The 24,621-nt window shown below is 46.0% G+C and overlaps 1 protein-coding gene across 2 annotated transcripts in view; it reads right to left on the bottom strand.

Annotated features, from left to right (window-relative positions):
* Positions 1-24,621, bottom strand: part of B3GLCT (beta 3-glucosyltransferase) — a 540,453-nt gene that overhangs the window by 288,966 nt on the left and 226,866 nt on the right. The window contains exons 1-2 of one of the 2 annotated variants that reach the window (XM_056561871.1): positions 23,053-23,168; positions 5,420-5,626 (exon numbers count right to left, since the gene is read on the bottom strand). The exons of the other annotated variant lie outside the window; for it this stretch is intronic. Of the exons in view, the coding sequence (XP_056417846.1) occupies positions 5,420-5,434 (15 nt within the window). The 5' untranslated portion in view covers positions 5,435-5,626; positions 23,053-23,168. Of the gene's footprint in view, positions 1-5,419; positions 5,627-23,052; positions 23,169-24,621 lie in introns of those variants that run through there. 2 annotated transcript variants of the gene reach the window in all.

The raw sequence follows: 24,621 nt of genomic DNA, 5'->3' as shown, positions 1-24,621 counted from the left end.
TGTGCGGGAAAACCTTGGTAATAGCGACCACAAGATAGTTACTTTTGACTTAAAATGTAGAAAACAAAGACAGGTGGGGAAGGCAAAAACATATAACTTTAAAAAGGCAAACTTCCCTGGGCTGAGAGCTGCACTACAGGACATGGACTGGGGGAGGTGTTGTCAAATACTGATACAGAAGATAAATGGGACATCTTTAAATCAACTCTAAATAACTATACAGCTAAATATATACCAAAGGGGAACAAATATAAACGATTAAAACTAAATCCTACATGGCTGACAAATGATGTTAAAAGAGCAATAAACAACAAAAAAATAGCCTTCAAAAAATACAAATCTGATGGGTCAGCGATAACATTTAAACAGTACAAAGAGCTTAATAAAATCTGTAAAAATGTAATAAAAACAGCAAAAATTCAAAATGAGAGACAGGTGGCCAAAGAAAGCAAAACTAATCCTAAATATTTTTTTAGATATATAAATGCAAAAAAAAACAAGGACAGAGCATGTAGGACCCCTTAATAATGATAATGGGGAGGTTGTCACAGGCGATCAAGAGAAAGCGGAGCTACTGAATGGGTTCTTTAGTTCTGTATACACTATGGAAAAAGGAGCTGACATTGGCCAGGTCTGTGCTGGTAACACATCATGTAATGTACTGAACTGGCTTAATGTAGAGATGGTACAAGGTAAGTTAAGTGATATAAATGTAAGCAAATCTCCAGGGCCAGATGGATTGCACCCAAGAGTTCTTAGAGAGGTAAGTTCAGTAATATCTGTACCCCTGTTCATGATATTTAGAGATTCTCTGGTGTCTGGTATTGTGCCAAGGGACTGGCGCGAGGCGAATGTGGTGCCAATCTTCAAAAAGGGCTCTAGGTCTTCCCCAGGAAACTATAGACCAGTAAGTTTAACGTGCATTGTGGGTAAATTGTTTGAAGGACTTATAAGGGATTACATACAGGAATACATAGGGGAGAATTGTATTATAAGTGATAGCCAGCATGGGTTTACTAAGGATAGAAGTTGTCAAACCAATCTAATTTGCTTTTATGAAGAGGTGAGTAGAAGCCTTGACAGAGGAATGGCTGTGGATATAGTGTTTCTGGATTTTGCTAAAGCATTTGATACTGTCCCTCATAGATGTCTGACAGGTAAGTTAAGGTCTTTGGGTTTGGAAATTTTAGTTTGTAACAGGATTGAACACTGGCTCATGGATCGTACCCAGAGAGTGGCGGTCAATGATTCGTACTCTGATTGGTCCCCGGTTATTAGTGGTGTACCCCAAGGTTCAGTACTGGGCCCGCTGTTGTTTAATTTATTTATCAATGATATAGAGGATGGTATTAACAGCTCTGTTTCTATCTTTGCAGATGACACCAAGCTTTGTAGCACGGTACAGTCTATAGAGCATGTGCATAAGTTACAGGATGACTTGGATAGACTAAGTGTCTGGGCATCCACTTGGCAAATGAGGTTCAATGTGGATAAATGTAAAGTTATGCATCTGGGTACTAATAACCTGCATGCATCGTATGTCTTAGGGGGGATTAAACTGTCAGAGTCACTGGTAGAGAAGGATCTGGGTGTACTTGTAAATCACAGACTACAGAATAGTATGCAATGTCAGGCTGCTGCTTCCAAAGCCGGCAGGATATTGTCATGTATCAAAAGAGGCATGGACTCAAGGGACAGGGACATAATACTCCCCCTTTATAAAGCATTGGTACGGCCTCACCTGGAATATGCTGTTCAGTTTTGGGCACCTGTCCATAAAAGGGCACTGCAGAGTTGGAAAGGGTGCAGAGATGCGCGACTAAACTAATATGGGGCATGGATCATCTTAGCTATGAGGAGCGATTAAAGGAGTTACAATTGTTTAGTCTTGAGAAGAGACGTTTAAGGGGGGATATGATAAATGTATATAAGTATATTAATGGCCCATACAAAAAATATGGAGAAAAACTGTTCCAGGTTAAACCCCCCCCCAAAGGACGAGGGGGCACTCCCTCCGTCTGGAGAAGAAAAAGTTTAGTCTCAAGAGGCGACACGCCTTCTTTACCGTGAGGACTGTGAATTTATAGAACGGTCTACCTCAGGAACTGGTCACAGCAGGAACAATTAACAGCTTTAAAACAGGATTAGATACATTCCTGGAACAAAATAACATTAATGCTTATGAAGAAATATAAAATCCCATCCCTTCCCCAATATCGCGCCACACCCCTACCCCTTAATTCCCTGGTTGAACTTGATGGACATATGTCTTTTTTCGACCGTACTAACTATGTAACTGTAACTATGTAACTATGTAAAGTCCATGGAGTTTTCAAAGCAGAATTTGAGCGGAATAAGCGAGCAGAATTACTAGAGTAAATTCCTTTATACCAACAGGTATAAAAGTTATTACATTATTTTTGCCTTAGCCACTTAATTTTACTTTCCTATCAGAATGGTGCATGGTTGCCTGCTGCTGCTCTGTCTCTACATCAGCACTGTTAATAGCCAGAACGCACACAGGAGGATGACCAACAGGACAAAGAGCACAGAACAAAACAATATTAACGAGGATAGCACAGGAACACAGATACATAAGGGAAACACACACAGGGAGAAACAGGCAATGAGAGGGAAGAACTACCACCCATTAGATTAAAGTGTACTTCCAAAGATGTGGAGCCACGCGCTCTGCACAGTTTGGGCGGTTGGGCTGCATAGGCAACTGTAAGATGGCAAGCAAGTTCAGTGCACAAGCTCTTTTCTAAGGGTGTGTTCCCATTGCGGAATCTCCGCTAGCTGAATTCAGCGAGCGGAGATTCCGTCTGGCGGCCGCCGCCGAAAATACTTCGGCGCTAGGGCCACGGGGCACTGAGCCGTCAACATTGACAGCTATGCAGTGCTCGCGGAATCCGCGCAAAGAATGAACATCTTCTTTCTTTGCGCGGAACAGTTTCAGCGGCGAAACTGTCCGCCGCTGAAATTCCACAGTGTGAACGGGTCTCGCGGAGACCCGGTCACACTAATGTTAAGTTCACACCATGGAATTCCGCTTGTGGAATTCCGCGGGAATTCCGTAGTGTGAACGTACCCTAAATAGGACTCATGCACGGTACACGCTGGGGGTGGTACAGTTACTTTGGCCACCTGACCGGCCAGTATGAGCTGCATCTCTCTATGACAAATTGTGCAGTGTGACACTACATCTCTGGAGCTACCCTTTAAAGAGGATCCATAAGACTAATGCCCAAGCGCCTGCTCTGACTTTGAGCCAGCCCTGGAATGCAATCTACTTCAGTAGAATAACAAATTAAAGGTTGAGGTTTGGTCTACAGTATATTTGTAACTGAAAATCCTCAATAAATCAGCATGTATTAGAATATAATAGGTAAAATCTGCTGTACTATCTGTAGAAAATTAGCAATGAGCGAAGTCACAGTACTTCTATTCTGCACGAACCTCGCAGCTCGGCAGTTGCTGCCTTTAGCCTGATAGAGACTCTCCTAGAACTGTATCCCCCTTTTCCAGCCCACCAAAGCACCTGAAAGCTGAACTAATTTTTGCAGGCTAAAGAGGTTCGTGCAGAAACAAAGTACTGTAACTTTGCTCATCTCTATAAAAAATCATTAACAAAAATAAGCATGGTAAATATTTCACAAATACAGTACTGCAAATGCGTCCTTGGCCAACATGCCCTTGCCTTTCACCCACAATAGGATTTTCTCACTAGGGTTCACATGCTATTCCGTGTGCATGGTGCTGTATAGTTCAGGTGCATTCACACTTCACTTCACTCTCCAGCATCTGGATCTGGTGGGAGAATTTAAAAACCCCTATGCTGGATCATCCTACCCTTTTCCAGTTGGCTCATTTTTCGTCGCCTGCTGCCAGTTTCAGTCCATTTGAAAAGCAAGATGCCGTCAGAAAATAAACAGATTATAGTCATTTGCTGACATTTATATAATTGGGGTATAGAACGGGTCCAGCAGGATACGGCAGGTGCCATTTTAAAAATGCTCCCCCCGAATTTGGCTGCCAGAGCATGAAAACAAGATGCGAATGGATTGTAAGTAAGTCGGCAATATAATCATCTGGACAATCCTTATGCTGCCATAAGGCTCGATAGTCTCTGTGAGAAGAAATACTTCTAAGGGACAATAGTTTTTTCGGGGGTCTTCAAGGCAAATTGTTCATTTTAAAATCTGGTTAAACAAAAATAGAGAAAAAAGAAACACAGTCACACATCCACAATTTGTATTTTGATCTACTTGATTCTCAGCATAAATTCAAACACTAACAGGTTGTTAGTATACATATTGATCAAAAAGTAGAAGCCCACTCACCACGTCAAGGCCACCTATTTAGAGTGGGTACCTAACCCAACATTGGCGTAGCGCTGGGCAGCAGCCACCACCACCGCAAAACCATGCCCACAGGGGGGAGAGACCCAGTGGCCAGTCAGCCCCAATGCTGCCCGACCAAGTCCCTGGCTCCGGGCCACACCACCTCAAAGACAAAGCTTCACAGTAACAATGACCACTGCAGTGCAACCACACCAATGTGAATGCCTACCAAGTGCTCCCTGCCAGAGGGCTGGGAGAATGCAAGGAGGAAACCCTTATGCAGTCTTCTACTAATTAAAAACGCCTGGGTCAAATGGGTGGAGCAGAGTGCTGGCTATGAAAGAGGGGACAGACTACAATTGTAAAACAAAAATAGAGAAGAAACACAGCCGCACATCCACAATGTATATTTTGATCTACTTGCTACTCAGCATAAATTAAAACTAACAGGTTGTTAGTATACATTTTAATCAAAAAGTACAAGCCCACTCACCACGTCAAGGCCACCTATTTAGAGTGGGTCCCTCAGGCAGCGGCCACCACCACCACAACACCATGCTTACAGGCGGAGCGACCCAGTGGCCAGGCAGCCCCACTGCCTGCTGCCCAACCAAGCATCTGGCTCCGGGCCACACCACCCCACAGACAAAAGCATCACAGTAACAATGGCCGCCGCAGTGCAACCACACCCATGTGATAATCTGGTTAGGGAGGGGTTAAGTAAAAAATATATTGCCTTTGTTGCTCCTGTGCCGCTATCATGGAGCTACGGTACCTGCTGTCTGGTGCCTCCAGTTCGGGGACATAATGTCACATGCCTGCTTAATAAATCAGTGAGTCTGACCACCACTGCAGCTGCTGATTGGATGAGTAGGCATGCTAACTCATATCCCCAATCCAGAAGCAACAGAAAATGGAGCCTCACTCTATGGACATGAGCTTTTTTTTTTTTTTTTTTAAATATTTTAAAATGAATTTTTTGACTGGATAACCCCATTAACTATATTAAAATGAATGTTTTGACTGGATAACCCCATTAACTACATTAAAAGGGAAAAAAATCCATTGACAAATGCCAGGGGTGCAGGCATCTGAGATCTCGTCTATTCTTGTCACAGCCACTTGCTTATCAGCTCAAATTTCTCACATTCCGCCAACAACCAATTGGGATCGTCCCTTGTGGTGCATGTTGAGAGGTACACCCGGGTGGCAACATTAATTTCTCACGCATAGAAAAGAGAAGTGTGAGAAGGAACAATGCTGGATCGTTGTGAACAGAGTATCTGGGGAATAAAGAAACATAAGGATTAGATGGGAGCAGATGGAGAACACCGAAGTGCTCGATCACTACTGGAGTGAACCCTTGTCCTCTCGATATTAATGTCACCATGTGTGGTGTGTGATTCAGTTTTCTCAGACTTCTGAATGGCTTATCAGCTTCTCAGCCATTGATGAGTCTGGCAGGAGAGTAAGAAGGGGAAAAAAAACCTTGGTTCCAGGTGCTGCTGACTCATCAATGGGGAGACTCCGTGGTGGCCCCAAAACGCATAATTTTGCTTTTACTTTTGCATTTTAAATAAACAAATAAGTCCTACCAAGGGCTATTTTGATATCCTGGGTCTCCCCATTAATGAGTCAGCAATGCTTGGAACAAAGTTTTTTTTTTTTTCCCCCTCTTTAGTCTCCTGCTATACTACAGACCAAATTTCCCCTTTTCCCGAGACCTTACAGCAAAGCAGCTACTCTACATCTAGAACCCCACTTGGAATCTGGGGTGATAAGCACAATTATCACTTACACAAAGTGAACAGCCATCTTATAGAGATGCCTGTTTATCCTGTGTGTATCTATCTGTACTTTGTCCCTGGCTAATACACAAAGTTCCGGCTTCCGGTCTTTGTTTTTTCTTCTTTGTAACAGATTCAGAAGTCTGAAAAAGCTGAATGACACACATTGTGACAGCCATGCTGGTTGTCATCCAGCTTTTCTAGGAACAGAGAGAATCACAAAATCTTTTGAGGGAACACTAATAACTGACACAGCAAGAAGGGGGGACACTAACTAACTGATCATAAGAAGTCACATAACATGTTGAGGAGTGACTGCTCATTGCAGGAAAATGATATTGATCATTCCAAAGCAAATGGTCCCCACTTAACCATAAAGTTGCAACTCTGATTAACATAACCGGCAAAATTGTAATAATTCTGCAGAGTTACTATTTTGTAGTCCTCCCCATGTTAGCTCAGATGGATTCTGTGGTGTTTTTAGTCACAAAATAGGGACAGTCTGCATGTTAACGTTCTTCATGACATCTGGTTTATTATCTGTTTTCCTAGGTATAAAAAGCTGATTATTAGCTCCATAGTTAACCATTTGTTTTATGAGAACACATTATTCTTTCTTGTACTTCTACTTTTGAGTTGCTTTCACCTGCTTTCAAAATTCTTGTTTTGAAACGTCATCCAGAAGATATCTGATGTTCTAGATTACTTAGTGCACCGATTGTACATATATTTTTAACCTAGGGTGAAACTTTACACAGGCGAACTACTGCTTCATGTCAAGTGCATTTATGGCACTTCATTTACTATTTCTGTAAGTTGTAATAACTGCCTCTTGAATGGGCCAAGGCACTGTGCGATTACCTCTCTGTAGAAAAACACATTAGGAGCGTGGAAGGCAAAGAGCTGTGCTTCAGGGTCACTTTGATCTCAGCAGTGCAGAAACACATATGTTAAGACGGAAAAAAAAATGTTTCTTGGAATATTATAATTTTTTTAAATTAGATACAATTGTTGGGTTATTTCTAAAATAAGCAATACAATTCTATAGATTACATTCTACATTTTGATGTCTGCCACACTTTTATATTAAAACATTTATAATCCCCTATGTGTGGAAGAAGTTGAGATAATATCTGATTAAAATAACTATGCATTTGAAGATCCTGTCTTACAATCAAGCAAACCAATAGAATTCATACATCAGTCTTCAGATTATTATAAATTGCCATTTAAGAAATTTGGGCTACCTGTACAAGGTAAGAACCAGGATGTTTTTGTAGACTGTTTATGCATTTTTCTAATATGACACTTTTTTAAAACAGGATATGTCAGAGTCAATCTGTATGATACTGTCACGATGCCGGCTGGCAGGAGGTGGATCCTCTGTGCCAGAGAGGGATTGGCGTGGACCGTGCTAGTGGACCGGTTCTAAGTTACTACTGGTGTTCACCAGAGCCCGCCGCAAAGCGGGATGGTCTTGCTGCGGCGGTAGTAACCAGGTCGTATCCACTAGCAATGGCTCAACCTCTCTGACTGCTGAAGATAGGCGCGGTACAAGGGAGTAGACAAAAGCAAGGTCGGACGTAGCAGAAGGTCGGGGCAGGCAGCAAGGATCGTAGTCAGGGGCAACGGCAGGAGGTCTGGAACACAGGCTAGGAACACACAAGGGAACGCTTTCACTAGGCACAAGGGCAACAAGATCCGGCGAGGGAGTGCAGGGGAAGTGAGGTATACATAGGGAGTGCACAGGTGAAGACACTAATTGGAACCACTGCGCCAATCAGTGGCGCAGTGGCCCTTTAAATCGCAGAGACCCGGCGCGCGCGCGCCCTAGGGAGCGGGGCCGCGCGCGCCGGGACAGGACCGAGGGAGAGCGAGTCAGGTACGGAAGCCGTGGTGCGCATCGCGAGCGGGCCCCACCCGCATCGCGAATCGCATCCCGGCTGGAGGCGGTATCGCAGCGCACCCGGTCAGTGGATCTGACCGGGGCGCTGCCGTAGCGAGGATGTTGCGAGTGCTCCGGGGAGGAGCGGGGACCCGGAGCGCTCGGCGTAACAGTACCCCCCCCCCTTGGGTCTCCCCTCTTCTTAGAGCCTGAGAACCTGAGGACCAGACTTTTATCTAGGATATTGTCCTCAGGTTCCCAGGATCTCTCTTCAGGACCACAGCCCTCCCAGTCCACTAAAAAAAAAGTTTTACCTCTGACCTTTTTGGAGGCCAGTATCTCCTTTACGGAGAAGATGTCTGAAGAACCGGAGACAGGAGTAGGAGAAATAAGTTTGGGAGAGAAACGGTTGATGATGAGTGGTTTAAGAAGAGAGACATGAAAGGCATTAGGAATACGAAGAGAAGGAGGAAGAAGAAGTTTGTAAGAGACAGGATTAATTTGGCACAAGATTTTGAAAGGACCAATATAGCGTGGTCCCAATTTGTAGCTGGGAACACGGAAGCGGACATATTTAGCGGAGAGCCATACCTTGTCTCCGGGAGAAAAAATGGGGGGAGCTCTTCTTTTCTTATCAGCAAACTTCTTCATGCGTGATGAAGCCTGTAAGAGAGAATTTTGGGTCTCTTTCCATATGGTGGAAAGATCACGAGTTATTTCATCCACAGCGGGCAAACCAGAGGGCAAGGGAGTAGGGAGGGGGGGGGAAGAGGGTGACGGCCGTACACCACGAAAAATGGGGATTTGGAAGAAGATTCAGAGACTCTGAAGTTGTACGAGAATTCGGCCCATGGAAGAAGATCTGCCCAGTCATCCTGGCGGGAGGAAACAAAATGCCGTAAATAATCACCCAGGACCTGGTTAATTCTTTCTACTTGCCCATTGGATTGAGGATGATAAGCAGAAGAAAAGTTTAATTTAATCTTGAGTTGTTTACAGAGAGCCCTCCAGAATTTTGACACGAATTGGACGCCTCTATCCGAGACGATCTGCGTGGGCAACCCGTGAAGACGAAAAATGTGTACAAAAAATTGTTTTGCCAACTGAGGCGCTGAAGGAAGACCAGGAAGAGGAATAAAATGTGCCATCTTGGAAAATCGATCAACGACCACCCAAACAACAGTGTTGCCACGGGATGGGGGTAAGTCTGTAATAAAGTCCATACCAATCAGAGACCAAGGCTGTTCGGGGACAGGCAGAGGATGAAGAAGACCAGCAGGCTTCTGGCGAGGAGTCTTATCCCGGGCACAGACAGTGCAGGCCCGCACAAAATCAACAACATCCGCTTCCAGAGTCGGCCACCAATAGAAACGAGAGATGAGTTGCAAGGATTTCTTGATGCCCGCATGGCCTGCGAGATGGGAAGAGTGACCCCATTTGAGGATTCCGAGGCGTTGGCGTGGAGAAACGAAGGTCTTCCCTGGAGGAGTTTGCCTGATGGAGGCTGGAGAAGTGGAGATCAGGCAGTCAGGAGGAATGATGTGTTGCGGAGAGAGCTCTACTTCCGAGGCATCCGAGGAACGAGAGAGAGCATCGGCCCTAATGTTCTTATCGGCAGGGCGAAAGTGAATTTCAAAATTAAACCGGGCAAAGAACAAAGACCACCTGGCCTGGCGAGGGTTCAGCCGTTGGGCAGACTGGAGATAGGAGAGATTCTTGTGATCGGTGTAAATAATAACTGGAAATTTTGATCCCTCCAGCAGATGCCTCCATTCCTCAAGTGCTAATTTAATGGCCAGTAGCTCTCGATCCCCGATGGAGTAGTTCCTCTCCGCCGGAGAGAAGGTCCTAGAAAAAAAACCACAAGTAACAGCATGCCCAGAAGAATTTTTTTGTAGAAGAACCGCTCCAGCTCCTACTGAGGAGGCATCAACCTCCAATAGGAAGGGTTTAGATGGGTCAGGTCTGGAGAGCACGGGAGCAGAAGAAAAGGCAGACTTGAGCCGTTTAAAGGCGTCTTCCGCTTGAGAAGGCCATGACTTAGGATTGGCATTCTTCTTGGTTAAAGCCACGATAGGAGCCACAATGGTGGAAAAATGTGGAATAAATTGTCTGTAATAATTGGCGGACCCCAAAAAACGTTGGATAGCACGGAGTCCGGAGGGGCGTGGCCAATCTAAGACGGCAGAGAGTTTGTCTGGGTCCATTTGTAGTCCCTGGCCAGAGACCAAGTATCCTAGGAAAGGAAGAGATTGACATTCAAACAGACATTTCTCCATTTTGGCATAAAGTTGATTGTCTCGAAGTCTCTGAAGAACCATGCGGACATGCTGGCGGTGTTCTTCTAGGTTGGCAGAAAAAATCAGAATATCGTCCAGATACACAACAACACAGGAATATAAGAGATCACGAAAAATTTCATTAACAAAGTCTTGGAAGACGGCAGGGGCGTTGCACAGGCCAAAGGGCATGACCAGATACTCAAAGTGTCCATCTCTAGTGTTAAATGCCGTTTTCCATTCGTCCCCCTCCCTGATGCGGATGAGATTATAAGCACCTCTTAAGTCCAGTTTGGTAAAGATGTGGGCACCTTGGAGGCGATCAAAGAGTTCAGAGATAAGAGGTAGAGGGTAGCGGTTCTTTACCGTGATTTTATTAAGTCCGCGGTAGTCAATGCAAGGACGTAGGGAGCCATCTTTTTTGGACACAAAGAAAAATCCAGCTCCGGCAGGAGAGGAGGATTTGCGGATAAACCCCTTTTTTAAATTTTCCTGGATGTACTCAGACATAGCAAGAGTCTCTGGGGCGGACAGAGGATAAATTCTGCCCCGGGGTGGAGTAGTGCCCGGGAGGAGGTCAATAGGACAGTCATAAGGCCTGTGAGGAGGTAGAGTCTCAGCTTGTTTCTTGCAAAATACGTCAGCATAGTCCATATAGGCCTTAGGGAGACCGGTTACAGGGGGAACCACAGGGTCACGGCAGGGAGTACTGGGAACCGGTTTAAGGCAGTCCTTGAAACAAGAGGTACCCCAGCTCTTGATCTCCCCTGTGGACCAATCCAGGGTTGGGGAATGGCGTTGAAGCCACGGTAGTCCAAGGAGAATTTCGGAAGTGCAATTGGGGAGGACCAAAAACTCAATTTTTTCATGATGAGGTCCGATGCACATTAGGAGGGGCTCCGTGCGGTAACGTATGGTACAGTCCAATCTTTCATTGTTAACACAATTGATGTAGAGGGGTCTGGCGAGACTGGTTACCGGGATGTTGAACCTGTTGATGAGAGAGGCCAAAATAAAGTTTCCTGCAGATCCGGAATCCAAGAAGGCCATAGTAGAGAAGGAGAAGGTAGATGCAGATATCCGCACAGGCACAGTAAGACGTGGAGAAGCAGAGTTGACATCAAGGACTGTCTCACCTTTGTGCGGAGTCAGCGTGCGTCTTTCCAGGCGGGGAGGACGGATAGGACAATCCTTCAGGAAGTGTTCGGTACCGGCACAGTACAGGCAGAGATTCTCCATGCGGCGTCGTGTCCTCTCTTGAGGTGTCAGGCGAGACCGGTCAACTTGCATAGCCTCCACGGCGGGAGGCACAGGAACGGATTGCAGAGGACCAGAGGAGAGAGGAGCCGGGGAGAAAAAACGCCTCGTGCGAACAAAGTCCATATCCTGGCGGAGCTCCTGACGCCTTTCGGAAAAACGCATGTCAATGCGAGTGGCAAGATGAATGAGTTCATGTAGATTAGCAGGAATTTCTCGTGCGGCCAGAACATCTTTAATGTTGCTGGATAGGCCTTTTTTAAAGGTCGCGCAGAGGGCCTCATTATTCCAGGATAGTTCAGAAGCAAGAGTACGGAATTGTATGGCGTACTCGCCAACGGAAGAATTACCCTGGACCAGGTTCAGCAGGGCAGTCTCAGCAGAAGAGGCTCGGGCAGTTTCCTCAAAGACACTACGAATTTCCGAGAAGAAGGAGTGTACAGAGGCAGTGACGGGGTCATTGCGGTCCCAGAGCGGTGTGGCCCATGACAGAGCTTTTCCAGACAGAAGGCTGACTACGAAAGCCACCTTAGACCTTTCAGTAGGAAACTGGTCCGACATCATCTCCAAGTGCAGGGAACATTGTGAAAGAAAGCCACGGCAAAACTTAGAGTCCCCATCAAATTTATCCGGCAAGGATAGTCGTAGGCCTGAAGCGGCCACTCGCTGCGGAGGAGGTGCAGGAGCTGGCGGAGGAGATGATTGCTGAAGCTGTGGTAGTAGCTGCTGTAGCATCACGGTCAGTTGAGACTGCTGGTGGCCTTGTTGCGCTATCTGTTGTGACTGCTGGGCGACCACCGTGGTGAGGTCGGCGACAACTGGCAGAGGTACTTCAGCGGGATCCATGGCCGGATCTACTGTCACGATGCCGGCTGGCAGGAGGTGGATCCTCTGTGCCAGAGAGGGATTGGCGTGGACCGTGCTAGTGGACCGGTTCTAAGTTACTACTGGTGTTCACCAGAGCCCGCCGCAAAGCGGGATGGTCTTGCTGCGGAGGTAGTAACCAGGTCGTATCCACTAGCAACGGCTCAACCTCTCTGACTGCTGAAGATAGGCGCGGTACAAGGGAGTAGACAAAAGCAAGGTCGGACGTAGCAGAAGGTCGGGGCAGGCAGCAAGGATCGTAGTCAGGGGCAACGGCAGGAGGTCTGGAACACAGGCTAGGAACACACAAGGGAACGCTTTCACTAGGCACAAGGGCAACAAGATCCGGCGAGGGAGTGCAGGGGAAGTGAGGTATACATAGGGAGTGCACAGGTGAAGACACTAATTGGAACCACTGCGCCAATCAGTGGCGCAGTGGCCCTTTAAATCGCAGAGACCCGGCGCGCGCACGCCCTAGGGAGCGGGGCCGCGCGCGCAAGGACAGGACCGAGGGAGAGCGAGTCAGGTACGGAAGCCGGGGTGCGCATCGCGAGCGGGCGCCACCCGCATCGCGAATCGCATCCCGGCTGGAGGCGGTATCGCAGCGCACCCGGTCAGTGGATCTGACCGGGGCGCTGCCGTAGCGAGGATGTTGCGAGCGCTCCGGGGAGGAGCGGGGACCCGGAGCGCTCGGCGTAACAGATACATGTGCTGCTAAAGAATTTAATTTAATTTCAGGAAGATTAAAGGGCAGCTATAACATTGTTGTGGGGGCAAGATACACATTTAAAATTCCTGCAACTCTGTATTTTACTTTGAAAGCAAGCAGTCTATAGAATTTCCAAAAGTAGACTTGCATAGGACTTCTGGCAATTCTGTAGACTGCTCACTTCAGCAGAAGGCTACAGAGTTGTTAGGAGTAGGGATCGACCGATGTCGTTTTTTTAGGGCCGATACCGATAATCGGTGGAGGTTAGGGCCGATAGCCGATAACTTATACCGATATTCCGTCTATGCAGCGTACTAGGCTGTGGAGTGCCCGGAGTGGAGAAGAGCACCCCCGGAGAAGAAGGACATCCCGGACCGGTTCACCCTCCACCCGGAATGCCGCCGGACACTACAGGAAGGATGGATGGCCTGGACCACCCCCATTACGGGTAAGTTTAATTTTTTATTATTGACTCGGAGGGTGAGGGAGGGGCCCGACCGGTATAGCGGTATGGGCAAAAATCCATACCGTGGGAGAAAAAAACAAACGTTCATACCGGTATACCGCCCAGCACTTTGGTGGGGGGTGCGACGCAGTGCGGTGGGTCGGGGGGGGGGGGGGGGTGGGCGGTTGCGGTGCGGTGGGGGTGGTGCGGGGGGCGGGGCATTATCAGCTTATCGGCAAGGTAATTGCCGATACCGATAATGCACAAAATTGTGATTATCGGCCGATAATATCGGCCATACCGATAATCGGTCGATCCCTAGTTAGGAGTTTAAATGTGTATGCTGCCACCGCATCAATATTATTGTTACCCAATCAGATCATTATGCAAGATTGTAGATGTGCGCTATGTCTGTATTCTACTCAAATTCATATTGTGATTTCTGTCCTTTCTTTTTTTTTTTAACATGTGCTGCACTCTTCCCCACTCCCTCAGCCCAAACCTATATAGGTGGTAATTAGCCACACTAGGGCCGTTTCACTCCTAGCAGCCTCCCAGTCTGACTGGGAGAGCAAGGTAAGTGAGCCATTACACCTTGTTCACACTGGTGAGGTGCGGGGCGGCGTCTGTTGCTGCCGTGTCGCTGTGTCTGCGGGCGGGTGCGGCCTATAGACTGGTTTGAGAGGCATTGGGGCCGCTCTGCCAGTGGGTCGCTCCCCCCTGTGGGCACCTGTGTCGCGGCGGTGGTGATCGCCGCCCGGTGCTACGCCATTTTATGCTAGGGACATTAGGGACCCACTCTGAATAGGTGGCCTTGATGTGGCGAGTGGGCTTGTACTTTTTGATCAAAAATGTATACTAACAACCTGTTAGTTTCTGATATTGTGCTAAGAAGCAATCAGATCATTATACAAGATTGTAAATGTGTGCTATGTCTGTATTCTACTCGAATTCGTACTTTGTAATGACACTAGAGATGAGCGAACTTACAGTAAGTTCGATTCGTCACATACTTCTCGGCTCGGCAGTTGATGACTTTTCCTGCATAAATTAGTTCACCTTTCAGGTGCTCCGGTGGGCTGGGAAAGGTGGATACAGTCCTAGGAAAGAGTTTCCTAGAACTGTATCTACCTTTTCCAGCCCACGGGAGCACCTGAAAGCTGAACTAATTTATGCAGGAAAAGTCATCAACTGCCGAGCTGAGAAGTTCGTGAGGAATCAAATTTACTGTAAGTTCGCTCATCTCTAATTAATACGATTAAAATGATACCCATGATTACATGCCTTTTTATTATTGTACTGCTTTAAAAAAAAAAAAAAAAAATGTTTAAAACTTCCCTATTTTGACCGCCTTAACTTTCCAATTTTTTTGTATACGGGATTTCTGAGAGCTAACTTTTTCGCCATGATCTGTACTTTTTATCGGTATCACCATTGTGTATATGTGATATCATTTTAGTTTTATAATTTTTTTTTTATATGTGACAAAAAAGCAGCAATTTTTTATTTATTTTTATTTTTTTACGTTTATGCCGTTCACCGTCCAGGATCATCATTATATTTTGATGGTTTGGACATTTACCCAGGCGGCGATACCAAATATGTTTATAAAAAAAAATAAAAAATCACGCTTTTTGGGGATAAAATGGGAAAAAGGATTAGCATTTTTTATTAAAGGGCAACTGTCATGAAATCTTGGTGCTATAACCATGCTATAAGCAGATGTGTGTACAACAATGTTTTTACCTAATTTTATTGCAGGCTTTCATGACCCCCCAAAAATGCTTTTGATCACAGCCAGATAGGCGTGGCACGAGGTATGCAATGCCCCGCTACTGCCACGTCCACCACCAGTATGTCAGCTCTGGGACTGCTGTGTGGTTGACACACAGGTCTCAGCGCATGTGCCCTTCAGTTCCCGATACTAGGGGCAGAGAGGAAGCACGCTCTCTGCATCTAGCACTGCGCAGGGGCACTCAGGGGGCGGCAGGAGAGACATACAGGTGGTGGGCGTGGCGGCAGCGGGGCATCCCAAACCTCGCGACACGCCTATCCGACTGTCAGTGGCTGTGAACAAAAGCATTTTTTGGGGGTCATGAAAGCCTGCAAAAATTAGGTAAAAACATTGCTGTACACACCATTTGCAGTACAAAGGCTGTGTGAAGGTTATAGCACCCAGATGTCATTAAACTTTAAGGGAGGGAATTATTATTATTAGGGATGTCCCGATACCATTTTTTTAAGACCGAGTACGAGTACCGATACTTTAATTTTAAAGGGAATCTGACAGCAGGGTGACGCAGTTTCTGGCGTTGTTTACCGTATATGTGGGTCCTTGTTGTGTACAATGGAGGTGGCTGCTGTAGTATGAGTCAAGATTTCTTTCTTCTCCATTGGACAGAACAGGGAATATGCATTGGCGGTGAGATCGATGATCACATGGTGAGCAGCGGTAGAAACCGGGTCACATGCACTATCTACAAATAAATTCAAGTTAGTGCAGGTGACTCTGCTGTAAGATTGTCTTTATTAGTAGGTAGTATCCCCTTGCAGACATTAGCAGCAGCCCCCCCCTATAGACTGCAGCAGGGCCCCTGTAGACAGCAGCCCCCCATAGACAGCAGCAGGGCCCCCCCCCCCGTTTAGACAGCAGCAGGGCCCCCCCCGTTTAGACAGAAGCAGGGTCCCCCCCCCCGTTTAGACAGCAGCAGGGCCCCCCCCATTTAAACAGCAGCAGGCCCCCCCCCCCGTTTAGACAGCAGAAGGACCCCCTTTAGACAGCAGCAGGGCCCCCTTTAGACAGCAGCAGGGCTCCCCTTTAGACAGCAGCAGGGCCCCCCTTTAGACAGCAGCAGGGCCCCCCTTTAGACAGCAGCAGCAGGGTCCCCCTTTAGACAGCAGCAGCAGGGTCCCCCTTTAGACAGCAGCATGGCCCCCCTTTAGACAGCAGCAGGGCTCCCCTTTAGACAGCAGCAGCTGGGTCCCCCTTTAGACAGCAGCAGCAGGGCCCCCCTTTAGACAGCAGCAGGGGCCCCCTTTAGACAGCAGCAGCCGAGCCTCCCTTTAGAAAGCTAGCCCCCCTGTTGACATTAGCAGCAGCACACAGCTCACCTGTGGCTGTCCTCCGTCGGGTGCTACCGCTCCACTGCCCCGTTCTTCCGTCCTTTCGGTCCGTATCATGGCATCCTATGGAGGAGCATGTGACATTCACGTCACTCTGCTTCCTCCGAAGCGTTACGCTGGGCATGGGGGAGGAGGCGGAGCGACCGGAGGAACACGATGAGGCAGACGGGAGGACCGGAGAATGGGGCAGTGGAGTGGCAGCATGTATCGGACATGATATCGGGACATTAAACGAGTCCCCGTTACCATGTAAATGGCTAGTATCGGTATCGGGACATCCCTAATTATTATTATTTTTTACACCATAGGGGATTATTTATAATGTGATTTTATGGATTTTTTTTCATTATGTCTCTCATAGTTGAGGTATACATATGATGAAAATTACAGGCCTCTCATCATTTTAAGGGGGAGAACTTGCACAATTGGTGGCTGACTAAATACTTTTTTGCCCAACTGTATAGGCGAGATGAATATACTTTCACTGTGAAAGTGACGATGAAATGCAGGATAGGAGATATGGATTATCTTATGTAAATTTGCTCGTTATTGTACACCCAAATAGGTTCTTAATGGAAAAAGTTAAATAAGCACTGTCAGATACAAAAACTTTTTATATGTTGTACATCTCGGCAAAACATTAACCTTTCTAATATACTTTATGAGAAAATTGTATTTCCCTTTTTACAGAGTCATGGCTTATAAAACTATGGCTTTGTCCAAGCTAAAGCACAGGCATGGACAAAGTCCAGTAAGTGAGCATGGAGTAGCACTCCTCTGTGCTCTCTCCTGTCTGATTTATTACATAGCCCTACAACCTCTTGACAAAGCCGTGTCCAACGGCGAAACATGTCGAGGGGGGCTGTAAACTGATTTTAATTCTTGTGGTGGCCTTCCTCATCTGTATGTCACACTGCAGGTGCATACAGAATTACAATTGATTGTGGTACAGTGGTACTCATCGGATATTGATACATATGGGAAGAGAGACACTCTGAATTTTTAATCTTTCAATTGGTGTGGATTATTATAAACTAATAAAAATAGGGAATTAGTGGATCACTGTGGTGATCTTGTGGTGAATTATCTGGATTAACCCTCCATATATTGGTCTTCTATGAACTATCTCTCCTGTCTGATAGCACTTCTCTGTTTTCTCATGTCGGCCAATGGAGACCCGCAAACCGCCGCGATTCCGGGTCCCAGGTCTTACGGGTCTCCGTTGGCCTGGAAAATAAAGGGGATCGGGGGTGTCCAAGACACCCCATGTCCCCCTGAAGGGATAGGAGTTAGGTGGCATGGGTGCCACTCCTCCTATCCCTGCTATTAGTCGGTCAGAAGCGACTGATCAATAGCAGATCGGGGGCACGGGGTTAAAGTTCGGTTCCCCCTTTCTGCCCATTCACAGTAGTCCAGGCAGAACGGGGGAACCGACGGCGACAGACGCCGGAGGTCCACTTACCATCAGCGGTGGCGACGATCATGACATGCGGCTGGCTCCCTGGTGTGGCGTGCTGCAGACTACGGAAGCCGGTGAGTTGCCAAGACACATCTGGAGGGTTACAGTTTGGAGACCACTATACAGTGGTCTATAAACTGTAGCCCTCCAGATGTTGCAAAACTACAACTCACAGCATGCCCAGACAGTTGTTTGCTGTTTTGGCATGCTGGGATTTGTAGTTTTGCAACAGCTGGAGGGCTACAGTTTGGAGATCACAGTGCAGTGGTCTCTAAACTGTGGCCCTTCAGATCTTGCAAAACTTCAACTCCCAGCATGCCCACACAGCAAACTGCTGTCCTCCAGCTGCTGTATAACTACATTTTGTAACAGCTGGAGGCGCACTGGTTGGAAAATACTGAGTTAGGTAACAGAACCTAACTGAAGGTTTTCACACCAGTGTGCCTCCAGCTGTTGTAAAAGTACAACTCCCAGCATGCACGGTCTGTCAGTGCATGCTGGATGTTGTAGTTTTGCAACACCTGGAGGTTTGCCCCCCCCCCCCTCCCCATTTGAATGTACAAGGTACATTCACATGGGCGGGTTTACAATGAGTTTCCTGCTTCAAGTTTGAGCTGCAGCAAATTTTCCGCCACAGCTCAAACGCCTAGCGGGAAGCTCACCATAACCCCCCGCCCGTGTGAATGTACCCTAAAAACACTACACTACACTAACACATAATAAAGGGTAAAACACTACATATACACCCCCTTACACTGTTCCCCCCCCAAATAAAAATGTATCGTACGGCAGTGTTTCCAAAACTGAGCCTCCAGCTGTTGCAAAACAACAACTACCAGCATTTCCGGAAAGCCACTGCCTGTCTAATCATGCTGGGAGTTTATCACTAGCTGGAGGCACCCTGTTTGGGAATCACTTGCGTAGAATAACCCTATGTCCACCCCTATGCAACCCCTAATTTAGTCCTCAAATGCACATGGCGCTCTCTCACTTCGGAAGCCTGTCGTATTTCAAGGAAACAGTTTAGGGCCATATATGGTGTATTTCCGTACTCGGGAGCAATTGAGTTACAAATTTTAGGGGACTTTTTCTCATTTTACCCCTTATGAAAAGGAAAAGTTGGGGTCTACACCAGCCTGTTAGTGTAAAAAAATAATAATTTACACTAACATGCTGGTGTTGAATCATACTTTTATTTTCACAAGAGGTAAAAGGAAAAAAATACCCCCATAATTTGTAACGCAATTTCTCCTGAGTACAGAAATACCCTATATGTGAGTGTAAAATGCTCTGCGGACGCACAACAAGGCTCAGGAGTGAGAGCGCACTAATGTACATTTGAGGCCTAAATTGGTGATTTGCACAGGGGTGGCTGATTTTACAGCGTTTCTGACATAAACACAAAAAAAAAAATACCCACGTGTGACCCCATTTTGGAAACTACACCCCTCACGGAATCTAACAAGGAGTATGGTGAGCCTTAACACCCCACAGGTGTTTGAGCAATTTTCGTTAAAGTTGGATGGGAAAAAAAAAAATTATGGTGTTACCCTTAATTTTAGTTTAAAGGGAAAGTAGGAAAAAAGCCCCCCAAAATTTGTAACCCCGTTTTTTCTGAGTAAGAACATACTCCATATGAGGATGTAAAGTGCTCTGAGGGTGAACTACAATGCTTAGAAGAGAAGGAGAGCAATTGGGCTTTTAGAGGGAAAATTTGTCCGGAATTGAAGGCCATGTGTGTTTAGAAAGCCTCCATGGTGCCAGAACAGTGCCCCCCCCCCCCCCCCACACACACACACACACACGTGACCCCATTTTGGAAACTACACCCCACATGGAATGTAATAAGGAGTGCAGTAAGCATTTACGCCCCACAGGTGTCTGACAGATGTTTGGAACAGTGGTCCGTGAAAATGAAAAATTTTATTTTTCATTTGCACAGCCCACTGTTCCAAAGATCTGCCAAACGCCAGTGGGGTGTAAATGCTCACTCAATCCGTTATTAACCCCTTATTCTGTGAGGGGTGTAGTTTCCAAAATGGGGTCCCATGTGGGGGGGGTCCACTGTTCTGGCACCACAGGGGGGCTTTGTAAATGCTCATGGCCCCTGACTACCATTCCAAACAAATTCTCTATCGAAAAGCCCAATGCCACTCCTTCTCTTCTGAGCATTGTATAGCGGCAGCAGAGGACTTTACGTCCACACACGGGGTATTTCCATACTAAGAAGAGATGGGGTTAAACCTTTTTTTTTTTGGGGGGGGGGGAATTATCTCCTATTATCCCTTGTAAAAATGAGAAATTTGGGGGGGGGGGAAACAGCATTTTAGTGAAAAAAAAATTTTTATAAACACATTCGACTTTAACGAAAAGTCGTCAAACACCTGTGAGGTGTTAAGTCTCACTGTACCCCTTGTTACGTTTCTTGAGGGGTGACGTTTGCAAAATATGATACCATTTTTTTTATTTTATTTTTTTTTTAGCTGTTCTAGCACCATGGGGCTTCCTAAATGCGTCATTGCCCCCAGAAACCATTTCAGCAAAATTCACTCTCCAAAATCCCATCGTAGCTCTTTCCCTTCTGAGCCCTCTACTGCGCCCACAGAGCACTTTACATCCACGTATGAGGTATTTCCTTACCTGAGAGAAATGGGGTTACAAATTTCTCTCCTTTTACCCCTTGTAAAAATTCAAAAAAGGCTCTGCAAGAACATGCGAGTGTTAAAAATAAAGATTCAGAATTTTCTCCTGCACTTTGCTGCTATTCCTGTGAAACACCTAAAGGGTTAACAAACTTTCTGAATGTCATTTTGAGGGGTTCAGTTCTTATACTGGGGTAATTTATGGGGTATTTCTAACATGAAAGCCCCTCAAATCCACTTCAAGACTGAACTGGTCCCTGAAAAATTCAGATTTAGAAATTTTTGTGAAAAATTTGAAAATTTTTGAATTTTGAAGCCCTCTAATGTCTTCCAAAAGCAAAAACATGTCAACTTTATGATGCCAACATAAAGTAGACATATTGTATATGTGAATCAATATATCATTTATTTGGAATATCTATTTTGCTTACAAGCAGAGAGTTACAAAGTTAGAAAGTTACAAAGTTTCATTTTCATGAAATTTTGTAATTTTTCACCAAGAAAGGATGCAAGTAACAACAGAAATTTAACACTATGTTAAAGTAGAATATGTCACGAAAAAACAATCTCGGAATCAGAATAATTGGTAAAGGCATCCCAGAGTTATTAATGCATAAAGTGACAGAGGTCAGAATTGCAAAAAAGGGCTCAGTCATTAAGGTGAAAAAGGGCTCAGTTCTTAAAGGGGTACTCCACCCGTAGACATCTTATCCCCTATCCAAAGGATAGGGGATAAGATGTCTGATCGCTGGGGTCCCGCCACTGGGCATGTGGCATCCACCTGTTTCTGCTCCGTAAGTGCTGGAGGGTCTGGGTTCCGAACACCAGAACGGAAGTTCGTGACGTCACGACCCCGTGTGACGTCACACCCTGTCCCCTCAATGCAAGTCTATGGGAGGGGGCGTGATGTCTAGGGGTGGAGAACTCCTTTAAGGGGTTTACGGTCTATTCACACATAAAGTATTCTGCGCAGATTTGATGCACAGATTTGATGCGCAGGATTTCAAGCTGTGTTCAGACATTTATTTTACATTGAAATCTGCTCTAGAAAACCCTTTGCATCAAATCTGCACTGAATACTGTATGTGTGGATAGACCATAAAAGAGCAATAACATCTATCTTCCTAGTGACATGGCTTATTTTTTGCAAAACAAGTTGTACATTTTATTACTCTTTATTTTACCATGTATTGGTAGCCACCCAAAAGTTTGTGGGGTGCTGTGGACTGCTGTACATCCATAACCTTTCTTTTATTATTCTACTTTATAGAGCTGTAGTTTTTATGGTTACTATTTTTGCTGCAGATGCCCCCTTTTGATCCATGTGACAGACAAGCAAACAAACAAAAAAAAAACAGCAACTCTTGCTTTGGGCATATTTTTCTCTGTCGGGTGCGAGATATTTTTTCGATTGTTTGTACAACATGCTACAAGACTGCTATACAGCATACTGTGATCTGACCACACCATCAGTACTAGAAGTACTAAGATGGCAGGTGCAGGGGCATTCACTAGGCCCCCAGCTGCCATTTTAAGCATCCCACCAATGTGTCAAGGGGATTCAAACAGAGGACTGAGGGGACCATGGTTTAAGGGGACCTCTGTGTTAAATGTGGCCTCTATGGGGTTTCACAGCTAGGATCTGAGTTATCTATTTCAGATATAAACCTATAATAACCAATAAACATTTCAATTCATTACAGACAAGTATGATCACTTTACAAGAAAGAAGCAGGATTATAAAGGATCGGCCAAGCATATTTGTAAACAATAACCAGGACGTCTTACTTTGCGTGGCGCTCTGAAACTTCCTAAGACTTGGCAGTTTCACTAGCAGCTGTAAATATTATCTTAACCACCTAGTTTATTTAATGCTGCCATTGGGTTATGGGCAAAGGAACAAAAAAGAAAGTGATTAACCCACAAAAATATGTGAATTTATATAAAAAAAAAACATTTTGAATGTTAAGGTCACATACATCAAACAAGACACAACCATGTAATGAAAAATAATCCAATTGGCAGTCAGTATGCCATATGAGAACAATATGTAATATTGGATGGTTCGTGGTATGAGTTAAATTGCCATAAATTTCAACATATTTGTACATATTGGCTGAACAGTTTGTGAAATGAACATTCTAGTCCTCACAGGCAGCCTTGACCTATAATGCAACTATGTGGCAGGTCTTTACATTATATAATGTTAGTCAAAGAAAAAAACGAAAAAACAATGTTCAAATGAAATAAAAATCTCACTAGTTCTCCGCCCCTGTTCCGGAAGGCGAGAGCGGGTGCCGGGAGCCCTCACCTGGGGCTGGGGTCACCGGTCCCCGGCATCGGGATTGGGGCCCCAGCAGCGGCGACGGCAGCAGGCGGATCTTCACTGTGCAGCAGCAGGAGGTAAGCCAGACCTCCTGCTGTTGCTAAGCAACAACTCACAGGACGCACACAAGGGCAGGCTGGAAGTTGTTGTTAGTTGTTATGCAACAGCAGAAGGCACAACTACAACGCTCAGCATGCCATTTCGTAGTTTGTGCATGCTGGGGGTTGTAGTTTTGCAACCAGAGTGCATTCAGCTGTTTTACAACTCCCAGCCTGCCAGGACAGTCATTGGCTGTCCGGCAATACTGGGAGTTGTTGTTTTGCAACAGCTGTAGGCTCCGTTTTGGAAACAGTGCCGCACCAGACATTTTTCATTTTTATTGGGGTAGTTTGTCAAACTACTTTAACAAAATTAGCATGTTTAAAATTGCCCTATTTTGACCACCTATAACTTTCTCCCTTTTCCGTATACAGGGCGGTATGAGAGCTTATTTTTTGCGCCATGATCTTTAGTTTTTATTGGTACCACTTTTGCTTATATTTTACTTTTTAATCACTTTTTATAAAAAAACGGTGTTTAAAACGGTGTCGCATTACACCGGGTCGGTCCCGACTGCTAACGATAGCCAGGACCCTGGGCTAATAGCGTGCAGCACCGATTGTTGTGCGGCGCGCCATTAACCCTTTAAACGCGGCAATCAAAGTTGATTGCCGTGACTAAAATGAAAGTAAACGCTTCCTGGCAGCTCAGTCAGGCTGATCGGGACTATTGCGATTAAATCGCAATGTCCCGATCAGCTAGGCTACAAGCTGAGAACCCCTTACCTTGCTCTGTCGCGTCTGATCGGCGTCCGATCAAATGGCTCCAGAAAGTTAAACCGATTTGTAAATTACTTCTATAAAAAAATCTTAATCCTTTCAGTACTTATGAGCTTCTGAAGTTAAGGTTGTTCTTTTCTGTCTAAGTGCTCTCTGATGACACGTGTCTCGGGAACCGCCCAGTTTAGAAGCAAATCCCCATAGTAAACCTCTTCTAAACTGGGCAGTTCCCGAGACACATGTAATCAGAGAGCACTTAGAAAAAAAAAACCTTAAAGGGGTTCTCCTGTGCTTAGACATCTTATCTATAGGGGATAAGATGCCTGATCGCAGGAGTCCCACAGCTGGGGACGCCCGCGATCATGCACACGGCACCCCGTTTGTAATCAGTCCCCAGAGCGTGTTCACTCCGGGTCTGATTACGGGCGACTACAGGGTCGTCGGCGTGTGACGCCTCCGCCCCCGTGTGACGTCACGCTCCGCCCCTCAATGCAGGCTGACGGGAGGGGGTGTCCCCAGCTGCGGGACTCCCGCGATCAGGCATCTTATCCCCAGGGGTCAAGTCCTGGGAAAAAAAGTGTGAGAACTCACCCAAGATTTCCACTCAAAGGGGTACTAGACATCTGCCACTGGGGACCCCCCCCCCCCATTCTCCCATCTGCACCCTGCGTTCGTTTAGTGCGT

Source organism: Hyla sarda, chromosome 2 (genome assembly GCF_029499605.1).
Source record: "Hyla sarda isolate aHylSar1 chromosome 2, aHylSar1.hap1, whole genome shotgun sequence".
Lineage (NCBI taxonomy): Eukaryota > Metazoa > Chordata > Amphibia > Anura > Hylidae > Hyla > Hyla sarda.
Note: the sequence above shows the minus strand (reverse complement) of the source record. Positions and strands in the feature narration are given on the sequence as shown.